This window comes from Equus caballus, chromosome 8 (genome assembly GCF_041296265.1).
Source record: "Equus caballus isolate H_3958 breed thoroughbred chromosome 8, TB-T2T, whole genome shotgun sequence".
Classification (NCBI taxonomy): domain Eukaryota; kingdom Metazoa; phylum Chordata; class Mammalia; order Perissodactyla; family Equidae; genus Equus; species Equus caballus.
In genome coordinates, this window is record NC_091691.1 from 31,233,391 (window position 1) to 31,253,053 (window position 19,663).

Sequence of the window (19,663 nt, forward strand, 5' to 3'; positions counted from 1 at the left end):
CTAATGAATGAGGAAAAAATCACAGATACTTTGAAAGTCCACAGGAATAATACATACAACTCTATGTTTGAGTGAATTTGAAGATAACTGAAAAATGTCTAAGAAAACATAAATTGCTAAAATTGTTTCAAGAAGAGGTAGTAGAATGGCAGATTGATAGGCCTGGAAGATTCTAGAAAACATTGGTCAGTGAAATACCTCTAAAACCAGGCAGCAAGCCAGAACAAGGTCCAGGTCACTGTGATTTCCCTTAAGAAAGAGAAAAGCCTTCATGATTACAGCCACCGCAGCACCGAGATGGAAATTATGAAGCTCTCGAGCCCCAGTGCTCCAGCCCCACAAAGCTTAGCAGTCCACAGGCCACCATCACTGAAAAATACAGATGTTGGGGCAGCCTTGTAGCACAGCGGTTAAGTGCACACGTTCCACTTCAGCGGCCCGGGGTTCACCGGTTCGGATCCCGGGTGCGGACATCGCACCGCTTGACAAGCCGTGCTGTGGCAGGCGTCCCAAAGGAGAAGATGGGCACGGATGTTAGCTCAGGGCCAGTCTTCCTCAGCAAAAGGAGGAGGATTGGGGGCGGATGTTAGCTCAGGGCAAATCTTCCTCAAAAAAGAGAAAGAAAGAAAGAAATACAGATGTTGACACCTCAGAGTGAAGCCAGCTAGGAATGACAGTGGTCACAGCAGCTGGGGATCATTCCAGGAATCCCAGCATAGCATCACACCAGAAGATCTTCCATCATAGTTTATCAGATGAACAGACAAAAGACTTTGTGTTTCTTTATCAGTAGATGCTGAAAGAGCATCAACATGTCCTGAAATTTTTATGATAAAGCTCCTTTAGTATAACAGTGTTGATGTTGGAAAAAGAGGCTCTCCATTTTGAAAAAAATTAAGACTTCTGCATCACATCTGGCAATAGTAACAATTCCAGATAGTTAAGTATTTAAATGTAAAAAGAAAAACCCATAAAAACAGAAGAAAATAAAGGTAATTTTTTTATAATCTTGGAGTTGGAAAGGACTTTCTAAGAATTGAAGCCATAAATTATAAGGAGAGATTAATAGGTGTGATGGAAGCAGGACCTGTATAAAGTTAAAAGACAAATGTCAAATGCTGGTGATTGCCAACGTAACAGAAGATAAAGGGTCAGTATCCTTACTCTATAAAGAATTCCTATAAATCAATAAGAAAAGACAATTACTGCAATAGAAAAATAGACAAAGGACATGAGGAGATAGTTCACAAAAGAAGAAAAATAGATGGTTAGTAAATAAACGTTTAAACTGTATCCTCAGTAACAAGATAGAGTGTTTTGCCTCTCCAATTGATAAAGTTAAAAAATAGGGGCCAGCCCCATGGCCAAGTGGTTAAGTTCGTGCGCTCCAGTTTGGTGGCCCAGGGTTTCGCCAGTTCAGATCCTCGGCATGGACACAGCACCACTCATCAGGCCATGCTGAGGTGGTTTCTCCCACACAGTACAACCAAAAGGACCTGCCACCAGAATATACTACTGTGTGCTGGGGGGCTTTGGGGAGAAGAAAAAGAAGAAAGAAGATTGGCAACAGATGTTAGTTCAGGTGCCAACCTTTAAAAGAAAAATTAAAAGGGAAAAAATAATAAAATAAAAAATAATGCTCTTCAGTGAGGGAGAGGCCGTGGGGTAGTGGGCACTTGCACGTTGTCTTTGGGAGTGTAAGTGGGTACACCCTCTCGGAAGGAGGCATCCCAACAATGTGGACCAAGTTCTAAATGTATGTGCCCTTCCACTCCCAGAAACGTCTGGTTCACCAGGCTGTCTGGACCAGACATCCATCACAGGCCTTGTTAGCCTTCAAAAATAAAAAATTGGGAACAGTTGTGGGAGATTGAAATAAATTGGTATGTCCATATCAAGAAGTACTATTGCTTTTTTTTTTTTGAGAAAGATTAGCCCTGAGCTAACATCCGTGCCCATCTTCCTCTACTTTCTATGTGGGACGCCTGCCACAGCATGGCGTGCCAAGCAGTACCATGTCCGCACCCAGGATCCAGGCTGGCAAACCCCAGACCGCCGAAGCGGAATGTGCGAGCTTAACTGCTGCGCCACCAGGCTAGCCCCCTATTGCCATTTTTTTAAATGATCTGTGTTGACATGAAAACATGTCTACACTGTTTATATGGGAAGCTGTTGCTTATTAAGTGAAAACAGCAAGCTCTAAAGTAGGATCCCATGTTTCATGCGTGCGCGCCTACATGCATGTGTGCTAGGAACTGTCACTATTATATTGACGGTGCTCCAATTATTTTTTTCCCATATCTGAATTGCAGTTGATCTTTCATTTTGTTCACCTATGTTTTCAGAATTTCCCATGGAGAATATTTATTCCTTTTGAAGTTAGAAGTTAGTAATAAAACTGGTTACCTTAAAAATGGAAGCATTTTGGTGTGGAAGATGGAAGACTGGGGACTGCTGACTCACTCATGAGTGTCTACTGAGCGTCTGCTCCTCGGGGCCTGGCCCCAAGCTGCGTGGGTGCACATGTCAGCCGCGGTGGTCCTGCAGTCCTGCCCTCCCCGGGCTTGGGTGAGCACACCGCAAAGCCATAAAGCACATTGTAAAGGGTCTTGTGGCAGAGAGGCCGGCAGGGCCTGTCTGAGCAGGCATCTGAAGAGGAGGCAAGAGCCAGGCACGGGAAGAACATGACAGCTGCAGGCAGAGGCCGGGCCGGGCGGGCAGGGTCTGACTGAGGAAGAGGGTCCGGCGTGGCCACAGCGCAGTGCACTCGGGAGGAGTGGCAAGAGGGGCCTGGCCTTGCCAGCCTCGGGGGGACTTGAGTTTTACCTTAAGGCAGTGAGAAGCCAGTGAAGGCCGTGGGAATGCTTTTCCTGTGTTGTGATGTGGTTGCAAATCAGATTCTAGGTAGAGCAGTAGTTGTGTCCTTGAACAGTTCTGCAAAGGAGCTAATTCCTCATCCCCTGTTGTCTAGCACAGCTGCCTTGGGGAAGGTACTTGACCTTTTTAGCCTGTTTCCCCATCTGTAAATGGGGAGCCTGAGACTGTCCCTCTGCTGGGGCAGCACATGTCAGCCAGGTGAGGCATGTAGACTGTGCATCCTAGTCAGTTCTTTTATTAAAATCACTTTAAAGTGTATATTGAAGAACGGTGCAATTTGGCATTGTATTTGGGTGCATCAGTGCTAGCTTTACAGTGTCTACACTGAGGGTTGTGCTTAAGATAGAAAGTGTCCCAGAAGCTTTTGGGTTTTTTTAATTATTATTTTTATTGAGATTATGATAGTTTACAATCTTTTGAAATTCCAGTTGTACGTTATTGTTTGTCAGTTATGTTGTAGGTGCACCACTTCACCCTTTCTGCCCCACCCCCATCCCCCTTTCCCCTGGTAGCCACTAATCTGTTCTCTTTGTCTACATGTTTAACTTCCACATGTGAGTGGAGTCGTACAGAGATTGTCTTTCTCTATCTGGCTTATTTCACTTAACATAATTCCCTCAAGGTCCATCCATGTTGTTGTGAATGAGACCATTTTGTTCTTTTTTATGGCTGAGTAGTATTCCATTGTGTGTGTGTGTATATATATATATATACACCGTATCTTCTTTATCCAGAAGCTTTCGTTTTAATTCTATATTTGTTGATTGCTCACCTTCCTAATTTGGAGGAAGAAATGGTTTGGGAGTAATTGTTTTCAAATTATTTCGTGATGTAATAGTTATAGCCCCAAGTTAATGAGTAATTTTTATTAACAATTAAGTGAAGTTTTCTCTCCTTGTAAAAGTTTCTTTGACCCTGTGTTTATTAAAGAGACAGTATTACTATAGCCAATGAACAGTTAATATTGTTCAACTTTTTTTTCTTATGGAAAATTTCAAGCATGTACAGAAGCAGAGTGGGATAATGAGCACACCAGACCCCACACACAAGCGCTCAGCATCCAGCTCCCCCTCAGCCACAGGACTGACCTAATTTTATACATCTCAGTCCAGCCCACTCCCAGAATATTTTAAAGCAAATCCCCAACATCATAGCATTTTGTGCGTAAATGTTTTGGTACATATCTCCAGAAGATCAGGACTGTTTGTATCATAACCACAGGAAAATGGTTAATACCCACTCTCCTGATGCAACGTATATGTAACCCCTTGTGTGATGACATCTTGTATTTAGGGGTTATTATGAACAAAGACTTGTGGTGTGCCTGTGTACGGTGCAGGTGGGTAACGTTGCATAGTCAACACAAAGACTGATTTTGCTCCTTTTTCATTTTGACTTAGAAAATACCACTTTCCCAACATTTAACATCTTGGGGTGTACTCTATAGCTTGAGGTGATTATTGACAAAAGCTTATTACATTTCAAAGATCTGAGATATTTGCATGCTTCAAGTCCCACATGAGTTTGGAACCATAAAAGGCGAAGAGTGGTAGGACCTCGGGGGCCAGCTGGGTAACCCCACCCACAAGGGGGATCACTGACACATCACAGTCCTTCTAGATCCTGCCTTTGCCAAGCCAGGATCCACTCCTCTCAGAGTCAGCTGGTTTGCACCACACTTAAAATCTCCCTTCTTTGTAGTTTACTTGAATATCCTTCATAAATTACTACTTATAAGTTTTAAAAATAAAGTATCTTATTACAACCAATCAGGTGTTGTTAAGAGCCGTGTGCCATCATGTCTCAAGGGGAAAGGGACTCAGGGAGTGATTGTTGAGTGGGTGGGATGGGAAAGAAGATTGTTCCCTTTGGGGCAACCTTCGTATTTCTCTTAAATTCAAATTTCCCAGCATTCTGGGGAGAAAAATTGAACCACCTAAATTTTTGTTACATTAGATTTACAGTTTCTTACAGGTATAGAGAATAGTCTGACATAATGCCCAGCACAAAGTAGGCACCCAGTCAGATGTTTGCTGAATAAAGGAACAGATTTTGTAACTTTTGCTTTGTTAGACAAGGCTACTTTATATAGTTGGGATATTTTAAAGATACCTTTTTATAATGGAGTCACATCATATGCCTTCTTAAGTTATGCCAATTCAAGTATGTGCTGAGCCCAGAAAAAGAAGGAAAACACCGATAAGAATTGACCATTTACAAATGCACTGACCTCGGCTTGCACTCAGCGTGTGCAGCTCTGACATGGCCCGAGATGGAGCTGCCCTGTGCACTTCCCTCCATCAGGCTTTGCTTCGTGTGGACGTCACGTGTGAGCTAGCCCCAGCCTCACTGCATGCAGTGTGCATTGAAACAGCCCCCATTTGACAACACAGGCGTTGCTCACTGCCCCTAGAACCTCCCTTTGCGTAAGATGTGGCTCCACTTGAGACGTCACTCCCACCAGCTGATGCTCCTGTGGATGGTGGGGCCCATGAGGACTTCAACCCTGTGCTTCCAGTTACCTAAAAATGTATTACCATTTTCACCTTTGCTCGATAGCTTCGTTTGCTCCAATAAGCTTTGCAATCAAAGCCAAAGAAAATGATCTGCTTCCCCTGGAAAAAAACCGTGTGAAGCTAGATGATGACAGTGATGATGATGAAGAAAGCAAAGAAGGCCAAGAAAGTTGTAGCAGTGCTGCGAACACTGCTCCGGCAGTGGCCCCACCCTGTGCAGTCGCGGAGGAGAAGCGGCCTCAGCTGACCCAGGAGGAGCTAGAAGCAAAGCAAGGTTTGTCGATGTTTTAAACTTCTTGAAAGGAGAGAAGTACGTAAATACGAGATTAACCTACTGAGCCAAAAACACTGAGACTGCCAGCTAGATTCTCCAGCCTTTGGAAATTAGAACCTTTTGGGAGTTGTGATGTTTTTGTGCCTTTGGAAAGTTCTGTTAGAGGAATGAGCACTACTCTTCATTAAGCATCAGATGCAGTGCCGTGGGCAGTTTGTTTTCAGAGAAACAAGCTGGCGAGAGTGCTTTCAGGGAGGGGCCCTTTGCACTTTCATGGCAGCCTTGGGGCTAATGGTTAGCCTGTGTTCCCAGCTTGGGTTAATGTACCGAACTAGGAGATGCCGTTTTGTGAGGCTCTCTCCCAGCGGAACCACTGGACCCCTGAAGATGACGCAGGCCCCGAGCTGGTTTCCAGGTAGTGGCTCATCTTCATGGGTCAGCGTGGCCACCACATGCCTCTGACACATGGCCAGCAGCATTTGTGGGGAACATCTTATAGTTCTCCACTCCTACTCCAAAATAAATTATATTCTGCACTAAAGTAGTTACTTAACGATTATAACAACTAGAAGGAGCTGCAACTAAGATATACAACTATGTACGGCGGGTTTGGGGAGATAAAGCAGAAAAAAAAAAAAACGTGTTTGTGGTTTTATCTCTTCTGACTGGTTTTTGTAAATTGCTTTTTTCTGTGTATACACAAACAGATCAAGCAACACTTATAGAAGGTACTTTTTTAACCACAGGATGCCTTACTATTGAGAACTTGCAGTGTGCTGTAGTTGCTCTCCCTAAGCACATTTTTGTTCGTGCGTGTGTATCTGAATCTGCACTCACTATGTATAAACTGAACAAAGTGTTGGACCATTTGGAATAAAGCGCTTCGTAAAGTGTTCATTACCTGGTATGAATATTTTGGACACGTGTATGAGCGCTGTTTCTGAGGTTTTCATTATTCCAGCTTTCATTGGTATGGGATCCTGTCAACCTTCTGACTTTGATTTTGAAAGTGAAATATAAAAAATACTAACAAGCGTTGTAAACTAATTCTCTCAAAATTCAGTTTGCCTGATTTGTTTACCTGTCCTGAAATTTGTATCATATTGCTCTTATAAAATAATGGCACTGTGTTTCATGACCCTTTCACTGCCTGTGAAAATTCAGATAACAAGATATTTATAAAACACTGCTTGCTCTAAAGGGCGCTTTTTTCTTTGTTTACTTCTTAAGCAAAGCAAAAGCTGGAGGACCGGCTCGCAGCTGCCGCCAGGGAGAAGCTGGCACAGGCGTCCAAGGAGTCCAAGGAGAAGCAGCTCCAGGCAGAGCGCAAGAGGAAAGCGGCTTTATTTTTACAGACCTTGAAAAATCCTCTGCCAGAAGCTGAAGCTGGAAAAGCTGAGGAGAATCCCTTCAGCGTAGAGGTGAGTTTAACGTAGGTCCACCTCAGCAATGTGGGTGAGCGCGGGTGGGGTGAGGATGAGTGTGTGGAGTTCTGCAGCCTGAGGAAAGGCTGGTAGCAGACCCCGCTCTCCTGCGTGAGAGTGCACGCTTCTGCTGTATAGCTGGGGTCAGGAAGAACCTCCTGAAAACTCCCCATAAATGTACATACACACCAAACGCTGAGTGCAGTTTCAGACACTCAGGCCTCTGGGCCCAAGTTGAGAACCTCTGTTCTGTGGCTGCCCTTGTGGGCCCTGGGGGAGAGCTTCCCTGTGTGGGATCGCGTCAGGCCTGGGGCAGCCTGGCTGGAGCGTGGTCCAGCTCACACTCAGTCATGGCAGAGGTGCTCACAAGGAGCTCTAGTCAATACCAGTACTTTGATTAGAAGAAAACTGAGATCTTCTCATCTCACTGTCGTCTTCTCATCAGAGGGGTCGAATCCTCACGGCTACTTCCTGTACTGTGTCACAGGACTTAGCCCCTCTGGCCCATTTTCTCCCTTGAGACGGGTCGGAGCGAGGCTGCCAGAACACAGCCCAAGACTTCTCCAGGGGTCCCCAGAGTGTCTGTTGTGTCTGTCTTCTCCCTGCACTTTTTTTACTTCAATTACGTTGACATTTTTAAGAGTCTAGAGCCACTATTCAGAACTGATTTTTGCTGCATGTAGCTGCTTTGTTTATTGTTTTTCCGTGGAAGTCAGCATTCTGAGTTCAGATTTTCGGCATTCTGTTGAAGGCCAAATCAGCTTTCTTGCCTCAGGAATCAGTCTGAAATTCTCTCAAATCTGGCAGGAGGCCTCAAAAATAATAGCTGGATTAGATCGAGGCGAGCAGTGAGTGTCAGCTGTTGTGAGATCTTATCAGTTGTGGGCTTATCAATGTGGGGGACTGGTCGCTGCGGCTCTCCTTCTGGGTGCTCCAAGCTGCTCCTCCAGCACCAGCCCTGAAAGTTTCTCGTGAGCCTGTCCTCTGTCTGGCCTCCACCACCCAGGGTTGGGGAAACTCCCGCCAACCCGCCAGGACACCGCCACCTCCGCTTGGCTCTGCACCGCTTCCAGAGGCAGCTGCATCGTTGGGGCCTCACTGTAGCAGTCCCGGCTGAAGCTGAGAGAGGCGCGGAAAGACCTGTGCACCGATTGGGAGTGCAATATGCAGCAGCTCAAACTGAGCACCAGCACTGCTGAAACAGCAAGAAAAATGTTTTTGATAGGAAAAGGGGGAGAGGCAGGATATAAAATATCTCCACTTTTATGGTTACAGCCATAAACATTCTGCATATAGCAAGGGGCAGGGAACTGGAGAAAGCAGAGGAGGTGTCACGTGGGAGGGTGGGAATGGGCCTTGATTTTCCTGCATTGCTTTGGTGTCGTTTGTGCAGTGCATAAAGGGCTTAAATAAGGACATCTGCATATACTGACACTTTACCCAAGTATATTACGTGGTTGCATCTGTATGGTCTAATGAACTGATGTTTAACGAAAACCCAGTGGCCGCCACAGTCACTCGTCATAATCCAGCCTCTCCCAGTCTCCTGTACTGCCTCACCGCAGCCACCAGAATGTTTTCTTATAAACACAAGAGAGACTGCAACCGATGCTTTTATCCCATTTATCTCTATATGTGGCCTCTCCCACCTTTCTTGTTTTCAAGCATGTGTTTTGAATCTATAATACATAGAAATGAGTGTCTCTGCTTCTGTTGAAATCACTGGGTCGATCTTCCTGGATATCTAGTGGCAGAGATTGTAGCTACTAAACTAATAACAAAAATGTCATGGTAGTAGCAGATGATGATAAACATCTTTAATTGCCTTGAAACAAAAATAGTTGAATTGAATTGCAATTGTCATAAATGAGATTCACACTCAAAAATACCTTCAGACTACAGCAGCTTCTGGAGACAGGTTACCTGGCTTCGTTGACTATTCTGTGTGCACTTTACTCAGATGCTGGTACATCTGATCCTACTGCACAGGTGTAGAATTTTAGCATCCAAGGCACTTGAGATTTGGTAGGGTGGCCCCCTCGCACCCAGGGTGAGGAGAAGAGGGAGTCGGCCCAGTGGGAGCTGGGGGCACCTGGATCCAACTAAGCAGACATGTGCAGGACAGCATTGGGGCACTGTTCAGAAGGTCTGGCTCAAAACCTGCAGGATTTTGCTGTCATCCTGTAGCATATCTGCCATTAAGAGAGCACTATCTGTTCTTACTTTGCTTTTTATAAAAATGATGTATGCATGTGGTTTTAAAAGTTCAAATGCTAGAGAAAGGTATGAAATGAAGAGTAAAACTCTTTTCCTTCTTATGTACTTTTTTTTAATTCCTGTGAAAATAGCAATTTTTCATTTATTTTGTGTGTGTGTGTAAAATAGACTTACATACAGTTTACCATTTTAACCCTTTTTAAGTGTATAGTTCAGGGGCATTAGGTCCATTCACAGTGTTGTGCAGCCAGCTCCACCATCCGTCTTCAGGACTCTTCATCTCCCAGACCAAAGCTCTGGCCCCATTAAACACTGACACCCCCCTCCCCCCACCCCTGGTGTCCGTCTTCCACTCTCAGTCTCCATGAATGTGATTCTCTAGGGACCTCATGTAAGTAGACCGTACAGGATTTGTCCTTCTGTGGGTGCCTTATTTCACTTCACAGAATGTCCTTCCTTTTTAAGGTGAATAATACTCCATTGGATATGTATACCACATTTTGTTTCTTGTGTATTCTTGAGGGAAAAAAAAATCTATGTATAGGTTTAAAACATTACGATAATAGGACCATACCCTATTCAGTATTCTGGCATCTCAATTTTTCATTTCTATCCGTGTCAGGGTAGTGCTTGGTGTGTTATGGGCACTTGGTAAATGTTGACTGGATGAGTGGCTGTCAACCCTTTCGTAAATCAACACTTAAATCAAGCCCTGTCTGGCCGTGACTGGCTCCCCTTCCCGCCAGTGGGGACACAGCTGTCCTAGGGGGTGACTTGTCAACAATGCTGTTTTAAGCCTGTTTCCTGCCTTGTGCACTCACATCAGTGAGTGTATCCGTAGGGTACATCCCCGACCGTGGAATAGCTTCTGTAATTTTAGATACTGCTAAATTAGCCCCTGAACGATTGCAGCAGTTTTTGTCCATCTCCATGGGTTGTGAAAGTAACTATTTCCTCATGCTTCTACCAACATTGGTTACCATCAGCCTGTAACTCTTGTCAGTCTGATAGGTGGAACAAGGATACGTTTGGTTTAACTTACATGTTTTGATTGTAAGTGATATTGAGTAACTTTTCATGGTTTTCATGGCATTTTTATCCTCCCACCCCCATGAACTGCCTTCATAGCCTTCACTCGTCTTCCTCCCACTTTCTGTCCTCATCTCTGCTATTTTGTGTTGGCTCTTTGTCACCAGTATTGCAAACACTTTTCGTCGTTGCCCATTTTAATCTGCCCCACTTGGAATTTGTTTCAGTTTGAGGAGCATATACCTAGAGATAACACAATTCACTGAGTCACCCATCTTTCCCACTGCTATAAAGGACCTCCTTTTTTATCTACCAGACTCCCATTTGTACTAGCTGTTTCGGCACTCCTGTCTGTATGGTTCCATTGGTCTGTTTGTTAAGAGAAGTGATTTTACGTATTCAGGTGTAACTTTAAATGAAACCTTAAAGTGTGTGTATTGACATGGACAGATATCAACAGTATGTTGTTTTTAAGCAGTATGTAAAACATATAAAAGCATGTTCACGAGCAGTACATAGAAATCCGTTTTTGGTGTGTGTGTGTGTGTGTGTGTCTCTGTGTGTCTGTGTCTGTGTGTGTGTCTGTGTGTGTCTGTGTGTGTTTGTGTGTCTGTGTGTGTGTCTGTGTGTGTGTGTCTGTGTCTGTTGTGTCTGTGTGTGTGTGTGTGTATCTGTTGTGTGTGTGTGTCTGTGTGTCTGTGTGTGTGTTCTTAATCCCCAAGGAAAGAAATCACAAGTCTTGAATTGAGTCCCTTTGGAGTCATCATGCTGTCGTTTTTGTAGCAACAACAGACTGGAGGATTTTTTTTTAGATAACAGTAATTTTTTCTAATAATTAGTGATTCTGCCAAGCTTACAGGTCCAACCAGAGTTTGAAAAGGAAATGGGAACAAAAATCAACCCGTATTTGTTGAGCCTCTGTTATATTCAAGGTGCCGAGGCCTGTTTCTTATCCACTGACCATAACGTCACATTTGCATGGTTGGCATTCGCACCTGAGCATTCCCACCAGCACAGGCCTCTGGGGCACAGGGCAGCTCTGAATAGACACGAGTGATGGCTGCGGCCTCCAGGAGGGCAGAGGTGGCACAGGGCCTGCAGCCCCCTCCCTCAGAGGGAGGAGTTTGTAGTGGGCCTGGATACTTTGGAGAGGTGACAGAAAAGCGAGGGCATTCCAGGGCCAAAGACCCACAGGGGGTGGAGGTGGGTGAAGCCTGCTCAGGCAGCCGTGATTACCATGACCCTGCCCCGAAGAGTCTTCGGAGAATGCTCAACTAGGGTGGCAGCGTGGGAGAGGTTTGGGAGAGCGTGGGACACTGGCGAGCTAAAAGCATTTCCATGGGAAGAGTGTGGCCCTGGCCAGCTCATGGGATAGATGGAGGCAGAGGCAAAATGGCAGGGAGAGCACTCCACCTGGGCACGGGCTGATTAGAGTGAGGGTGGGTGATGACAGCACAGGAGTCACAGAGTCGTCTTGAAAAAAGCGTCGGCAGTCAGATCCTGGCGATTGGATTGCTTTGTAGGGTCGACTGGGTGACTCGTGACTGGCAGCAGTGGATAGAGATTTGGAAATGTAGTTTTAGAGGATGCATTTCAAAGTCTGAAATTTCGAACTTATAAAAACATGCCGAGTCTTCTGTATAGTTATCCCATTTCGTAGTCACTGTAGTGTCGCTTCACAAATAAGAGTTTGTTTTAAAATACATGTTAGTCTGCTTTAGAGCAATTCATTTTCCCACAGCAGGAAATAATAGTTGTTAGTTTGTGTGCTAATTTGTTGGGAAATACTTCATTGTGATTAAAGAACTGATCAATATTAATTATTTTCAGTGTTATTAAAGTGAGGGGCAGTAAGTTTTTAAATACTCTCATAAATGACTAGTTTTTCAGAAGTTCCTCCCTGATCTCCCCCAAACACTACTCAGACCAACCTCTGTCCTCTTCTTCCCTATGATGATTTGTGCTTTGATCATTTTTGCTGAAACATTAACATTCCATCCCAAAAAGGCAGCTCTGCTCGTTTGGCACTGGTCAGTATGCGGAGCTGTTTCCCTGCCTCCTGCAGGCGTGTCAGCCAGCTTCTCACCCGTCACACCACTCGCGTGTGCAGAGGGTTCAGCTGGGCGCCTTCAAGCCAAATAAGGAGCTGTGCGACTGGGAGGGCAAGGTTTTGACTCAGCAATGACTGCTTGTCTTCCAGGTTATTCATATATACCGTGTAAATTGGCAGGGCAACTGAGATTCTTTCTAGTTAAGCCAGAAATAGCATTTACACTGAAAGTTATTTTTCAAGATACGCACTGTCCAATAGGGTAGCCATTAGCCACACATGACAATTTAAATTTAACTTAATTAAAATTAAGTAAAATTCAAGTCCATAATCATACTAGCCACATGTCAAGTGCTCAGTGGCCACACATGGCCAGTAACCAACTGCAGTGGACAGCGCAGATACAGAATGTTTCCATCATTGCAGCAAGGTCTAGATTAAATAGCTAGTTGCGTATTCTTTTTTTCCAGTGGTGTGAAAGTCTGGATTGCTGTATCAGTCAGGGCTTTGATTGCACATGTTAAAAACCTGCTCCGCTGTCCCCAGAGGGCTTCAGCAAAACCAGTAGCTAGCTGGGCCCAGCTCTTCTGAGCTGCGAGGGTGGTGCAGCTCACTGGGGCCTCATGAAATGTCTCGAGGATTCATCACCAGGCTTAGCTTCCCCTACTGGCTGCATTCTCCAGCTCTGCTTCCCACAGACCCTGGCTCACCTCATCGTTCATACCCTGCACCAGGGAGGAGAGTGGCCTCACCCTGCCCAGGCAGAAGTCCTAAGATTGAATCTCACTGACCCTGACCAGCCTGACTTGGGTCATGTGCTTCTCCCTCAACATAGCATGACAGTCAGGGAGGGTGGAATGTTCTGGTCCATCTCCTGCTCCAGATGGAGTGAGCTTCATTTGGAATTCATGGATTGAGAGGACAGAAAGGACCATCGCCCACAGTATTTGCACAGTAGGGAGCGGGGGCTGGGCTGCAGAAAGAACAGATGTCCACTGCACTTGTCTAAACAACCCTACTTATGTTTTCCTGAAACAGTTCCATGGCTCATGTCATTATAAATGTCCATGAAATACACTTCCTGCAGTTGAGCGCCGTCTTCCGTGTTGCTTGAATTCGCCCCAGCCTCTCCTAGCTGTGGACGCAGGAATACCTTCAGTGCTGGAAAGGCTGGTCATGCGCTCCTGTCCTTTAGTGTCCCAAGTGCTAGGCTGCACCCCAGGACAGACGTAATGGGAAATCTTACTCTGAGCACCCCTGTTTAGACCTCGGGTGGCCCATGCCCTTCTGCTCGCGTTTGGTTAGAGCTCACAAGCCTTAGCGTAGAGCTCCCGCAGCCCACCGTCGCCGCCATCCTGTCCGCGCAGTGCGGGCGTGGCCTGACATCTCTTCAGATGGTGCGTTGTTTTTAGACCGTCTGTGCCAGCGCTTGCTCTCTGGGCAGAGGCATGCCTTTGGGCTAACGTTAGCTCCTCCACAGGCTGCTGGTGACCTGCTTGAAGGGTGTGACCTGAGCCTCTTTCCTCCCCTGCAAAATTCGGATCACTGTGGCGCCCGCTGTTGTGAGAGTCTGTGCCCTGGGTTTTGGGGTGCGTCAGGAAGCATCTTAAAAGAAACGCACTGCCAGTCCTAAGTGCACGGCGGCCTCGCAGCTTCAGAAGTGGTGCCGTGTGGGGAAGTCCTCGTCAGGGCCCCTGCAATGTGCTGGTGCAGACAGAGCCGGCCCCTGGAGTCCATGCCTGGGGGCCTCTGTTGGGTGCCTGCGACTGGGCACATGGCATTTGCCATCTTTTATTTTCTTGTTCTCAAGTCTAATTGCTGGGTTTTAAAATATCCCTTAGTATTTCTAAGCTGGAAAAAAGCGAGGTCATCACAGCAAATTATCTTAATTCAGCCTGGGAAAGGCCACCACCGTTGCTGGTTTTCACTTTAATGTGAACGATAATCATTTTGTTAGAGTAAGTAGATCCCATGACTTGACTACAGATTATATTTTGAAAATGTTGATTCGATTATCCCCTTTCCTCAAAATGGAGTCCTACACTTTAACCACAGTGGTGGAATAAGCGTTACTAATGACAGGCATTAGTCAGGATAAAGGCAAAAGAAGCAGTAAAAGTTCAGAGATACAAATCATCAGGTTGGCAATAAAAGTATACGTAGAAACTCAGCTAATGAGCTGCCACTCACCCTCTCCTGGTGTGGACCGGCCTTCTGCAGCGCCCCGTCCGTCGTCTTGTCCTCCTTTCACAGATGTCCATCAGGGGCCACACTTTTCCATCTCTCCTCCTCTTACTGCAGCACGTTATCGTGATAATTAGTGCAGTGGTTCTGTTCATGTGCCAAGATAAAGAAAGTGGACTTTCCAAGAGAAAAAGCCAGCAATCCTGTGTTTCTCCTCCCTCAGCACAGAGTGGGCCACTTATATAAGGAGGGGAAATATGTCTCCGTTCTCCCTAAGACGGGCTCTCTCTGTTTGCCGGGGAAATCCCCCATGCCTGGTTTCAGAAAGGATTCACAGTGGCTCTGACTGCCTCTGCTTAGTAGGGGCTCCACCACTGACTCAGCGTTCAGAGAGGCCCCGTGTGTGACCGCACAGGAAATCTGCATGGTGGCTTTCATCCCCAACTTCAGTCTCACTTTTCGTGCGATGTATACTCCTAATTTAGAGCCTGCAGTTATTAGGATTTTAAAAATGCATTAAAAACTGGTTTTTCTGGCTGTGCAGCAGCAGAGTTCTCTATTAGCCAGCACGTCTGAGCTGTGCCACACGCTGCATTGCAGGGAGAGGGCCCTGTCAGCCAGATGCTTAGCCGGCTTTTCCGTTACTCCAACCTTTAAAGTTATAAAGCTGACTGCGTTTTATTTATTTTATTCTTAATTTAAACTATCATTTAGTATGTATGCTTATGGACAAATTGCAGCTAGTGTCCTAGTGGAAATAGGTGTTCTTAGAGAGGTTGGTTTCCTATTGAGTGTTTACATGTTAGAATTGTTTTAATAACAACAAAGTATTTTAAAATTTAACCTGAAAAATTTTATTCCACTGAAAGAATTTAAAGTGAGAAAGACTTTTTTTTTTTAAGATTGGCACCTGAGCTAACATCTGTTTCCAGTCTTCTTGGGTTTTTTTTCTTTTCTTTCTCCCCAAAGCCCCCAATACATAGTTGTATATTCTAGTTGTAGATCCTTCTGGTTGTGTTGTGTGGGACGCCGCCTCAGCGTGGCCTGATGAGCAGTGCCATGTCCGTGTCCAGAATCCGAACCGATGAAACCCTGGGCTGCGAAAGTGGCGTGCGTGATCTTAACCACTCGGCCACGGGGCTGGCCCCTGAGAAAGACGTTTTTGATCACAAGAACTGTCCCGTGGTGAAATGGTTCCCTGGAGATGGTTTAGGCAGAGCCGTAAGTGGGGAGGAGGGGAGTGAAGACCCAGTAAGGAATGCTGGAAGGTCTCTCGTCCTTCCCTCCCTGGAGCGGAGTGCCTGGTTACTAAGTTGTCTTACGTGGGAATAAACTGCTGTGGGAACAGGGCGCGTCGTTCCCAAGCGATGCTCAGCCCTGCTGCTTCTCACACGCAGTCCCTTGGAGCCACCCTGCTTGCAATGAACGATGAATAGAAGATGTGGAAGATAGTGTGTGGTGACTCTAAACAGCAGGGAGCCTAAAAGGAGGGCAGAGAATCGCTCTCAGATCATAAAGCAGCTAACTTAAGGGTAAGCAGATCTCCATGTGATGCCTGCCCCAGCAGAGCACCAGTGCTTTTCCTCTCAAAGCCATAGAAAAAAGCCCAACTTTTTTTTTTTTAATTATTTTTTTCCTTTTTCTCACCAAAGCCCCCCAGTACATAGTTGTATGTTCTTCGTTGTGGGTCCTTCTAGTTGTGGCATGTGGGACGCTGCCTCAGCATGGTTTGACGAGCAGTGCCATGTCCACGCCCAGGATTCGAACCAACGAAACACTGGGCCGCCTGCAGCAGAGCGCACGAACTTAACCACTCGGCCACGGGGCCAGCCTCCAAAAAAAGCCCAGCTTTTGAGAATCCTTTGCCTTAAGTGTTGTTTTCCCTCATCCAGTGGGCCTGTCGCAGGAGAGGACAGAAGGGAACCCAGGAGCAGCCGCAGGATTACAGATGAGCTGTTTCCTAGAATCCTTACTGCTGAATCCTGTGAGACACAAAATGAGAAGTTGCAGATTTCCCAGTGTGTCTCGAGGCAGGTGGTGTGTAATGGCTGTAGTTAAAATACATTTGAAGTGAGTTGAGGAAAGACCTTTCTCACTGATGAGGGGAAGGGCTGAAGGTAGATGGCTGCAGTGAAAATATAAAACGGTGGTGGGTTTTGGGGATTTTCGTTTTGTTTGTGTAAACTCATTTTTTTTTTATTTACAATGTGACATGGACAGTTGTTTATGTTGTTAAAAATAGATTCCCATGGGGCCAGCCCCATGGCCGAGTGGTTTAAGTTCGTGTGCTCTGCTTCGGGGTTTCACCGGTTTGCATCCCGGGCACAGACATAGCACCGCTCATCAGGCCATGTTGAGGTGGCGTCCCACATGCCATAACTAGAAGGACCCACAACTAAAATATACAACTATGTACTAGAGGGGGTTGGGGAGAAAAAGAAAAAAAAATAGATTACCACATCATTTAAAAAGTTGAATACCATTTCACCATGTGGATGTACCGTATTGAACCGGTACCTTCTTGATGGTCATTGAGGTGGTTTGTAATTCTTGGTCACTATAAAGTCATGTGATGTGGGTCCATAGGTGTGCATTTTGCACGCTTAGGTGAATGTCTCTAGAATAAATTCCTAGAAATGGGATTGCTCGAGGTGACGCACGCTGCTGAGGGTGGTTGTTTCTTGATCTGTGTGCTGGTGTCCTACTGCGAAAATTCCACAGGCCATGGGTTTAAGATCTATGCAAACTTCTGTGTGTCTGTTATACTTGGTTAAAGAGGTTTTTCTTATGGTGAATGAATATTTATTCAGTGCACTACTGTGCTAGGTTAGTATGTGCAGAGTAAGATGACGTGCTGATGGGATTGCCTTCTTTATGGTTGCCATTATTGACTTTTTTCCTTCAGTTTCATTGAGATCTAACTGACATCCAGCACTGTATATGTTTAAGGTGTACAGCGTAATGACTTACATAGACTGTGAAATGATAACCACAATAAGTTTAGTTAACATCTGTCAACTCATAGATACAAATTAGAATGAAAGGTGTTTTCCTTTTGACAAAAATCAAAGAGGAACCTCTTTTAATTTAGGCCTGCTCTAAAAATTATTTTCAAGTGGTACAGAGATTCATAAAAACCTAATGCTGGAGGTTTGAGGAATCTTTTCAGTGGAAAGTCATAATTATTTATAGAAGAGCAAGCGTGGCTCTTTTCCTAACGCAGTGTCCTTAGCACCACGTTCCTCTCATCAGCTGCAGCCGCCGCAGCCTGGGGGACTCGGCACAGGGAGACTGGCCTCTGACGAGCCATCGCCTCCCCTGAGATGCCGGGGTGACGCCTCTAGAGCCCTGGAAAGAGAGGTGGTCCCCTCTAAGAGATGCTGCTGCATGATTGGTGTGAGCGCCCCAATGTTGAAATTTTATATAATATACATTTTTAAATGTCCTATTTTCACTAACATCCAGACGTTTCTTCTGTCTCCAGGACGCCAGCACTGTGCCCTGTCCTCTGTTGACTGGAGGCAGACCTCTGCCAACTGTAGACATTAAACCCCCAGAAGGGCCCTCAAGCAAAAGCAAAGACCCGCCAAGAGAAGAAGAGAAAGAGAAGAAGAAGAAAAAGCACAAAAAACGGTCTCGAACAAGATCACGCTCTCCCAAGTACCATTCATCGTCCAAGTCCAGGTCTAGATCCCACTCAAAAGCAAAGCATTGTCTTCCCAGTGCCTATCGGACAGCGCGGCGCTCGAGGTGGGTGTGCAGGGCGCCCTGGCGGCCGGGGGTCTCATGTGGGCACTGAGCCTCCCTCAGCCGGTAGCCGGCAGAGCTGGGCAGAGAGGAGCTTGCACGGCTCCCAGTAAGCACAGACCTGCGTGCATGTTCATATAACGATGCGTCCTGCAGCCCCAAATAAGATCTTTTCAAGATATTTTTTATTTTTTGCTTAACTTTCCTAAAGCTCGTCAACCACTGCCAGGTTTTTTAAAAATAGATTTATTTAAATTTTGACAGGTCTTGGAAGCAAGCCTAGCACGTTTGCTGAGTGTGTGAAGAATGCACAGGGTTGGGGGTCTTTTGTTTGTTTGAATGAGTGCACTTTTTCGTGCTAATTCCTTTTGAATGTGTAAATGTCAAAGGAGAAGAAATCTTTCCCACTTCGGCTATGTTCACCTTCTGCACAGCATCTCCAAGTGCCTGTAAAGAATGAAACACCGTGGTACGAATCCATTTTCTCAGTTAATTTGCTTCTCCAAACCTCCCACCAAGAGTCACCATTTAACCAAAAGCCGCCTTCATGAGGAGCCAGCTTTTGAGAAAGCAGCTTAACATTTCAGACAACAACAACAACAAAAAAGAAAACCTTTAAGGGTCACAGAATTTAGTGCTTAGTAAAGCTTTTTTTTTTTTTTTTAAATAACTGGCTTGCAGGAGGTTCCGAAAAGCAAATTTGTAGTTTTAAAACTTGCTTTTGATTTGTTACTAAGCGTTGACTTGACTTTCCTCAGTTTCTCTCTAGCACCACACTTCTACTGTTGATCTGGTTTTTCTTGTATAACTGGTGTAAGTTCTTTCCTTTCCACGGGAAAAATGCAGATGCCCTGTACTTTTTATGTTTAAAAAAAGCATGCTTGTACCCATTTGCCTCTCTGAATAGATCTTAAAAACAGTCTGCTCTCCCTGTTTTGACCAGACCAGACCTTAAAGGCTTGACACGTGTTTACACTGACTTGTCTACACTGGAATTGGATTTGCCTCCGTGATAAATAAATATGATCTTTGGCTATCTGCATTTTTGCTCATCCTCAAAAAGTTCCATCACATACACATGCACCAAAAAAAACCCTTATTTTTTAATTGAATGAACAACTTTGCTGACTTTCTTTGATTTGTTTATTTTTTTGAGGAAGATTGGCCCTGAGCTAACATCTGTGCCCATCTTCCTCTACTTTATATGTGGGACGCCTGCCACAGCATGGCTTGATAAGCAGTGTGTAGGTCCACACCTGGGATCTGAACTGGCGAACCCTGGGCTGCCAAAGCGGAGCGCGTGAACTTAACCACTCTGCCACTGGGCCAGCCCCTTCGTTTTGTA

The 19,663-nt window shown here is 45.4% G+C and overlaps 1 protein-coding gene across 14 annotated transcripts in view; it reads left to right on the plus strand.

The window, feature by feature from the left end:
- SFSWAP (splicing factor SWAP) overlaps positions 1 to 19,663 on the plus strand; it is a 79,493-nt gene that overhangs the window by 41,552 nt on the left and 18,278 nt on the right. For all 14 annotated transcript variants that reach the window (XR_290736.4, XR_011420884.1, XR_001381323.3 and 11 more), the window contains 3 exons: positions 5,437 to 5,667; positions 6,898 to 7,088; positions 18,056 to 18,321. Coding sequence is in view for 8 of the 14 variants with exons in the window: in XM_005612658.4 (XP_005612715.2) it covers positions 5,437 to 5,667; positions 6,898 to 7,088; positions 18,056 to 18,321 (688 nt within the window). In the remaining 6 variants the exon portion in view is untranslated. The remainder of the gene's footprint in view (positions 1 to 5,436; positions 5,668 to 6,897; positions 7,089 to 18,055; positions 18,322 to 19,663) is intronic.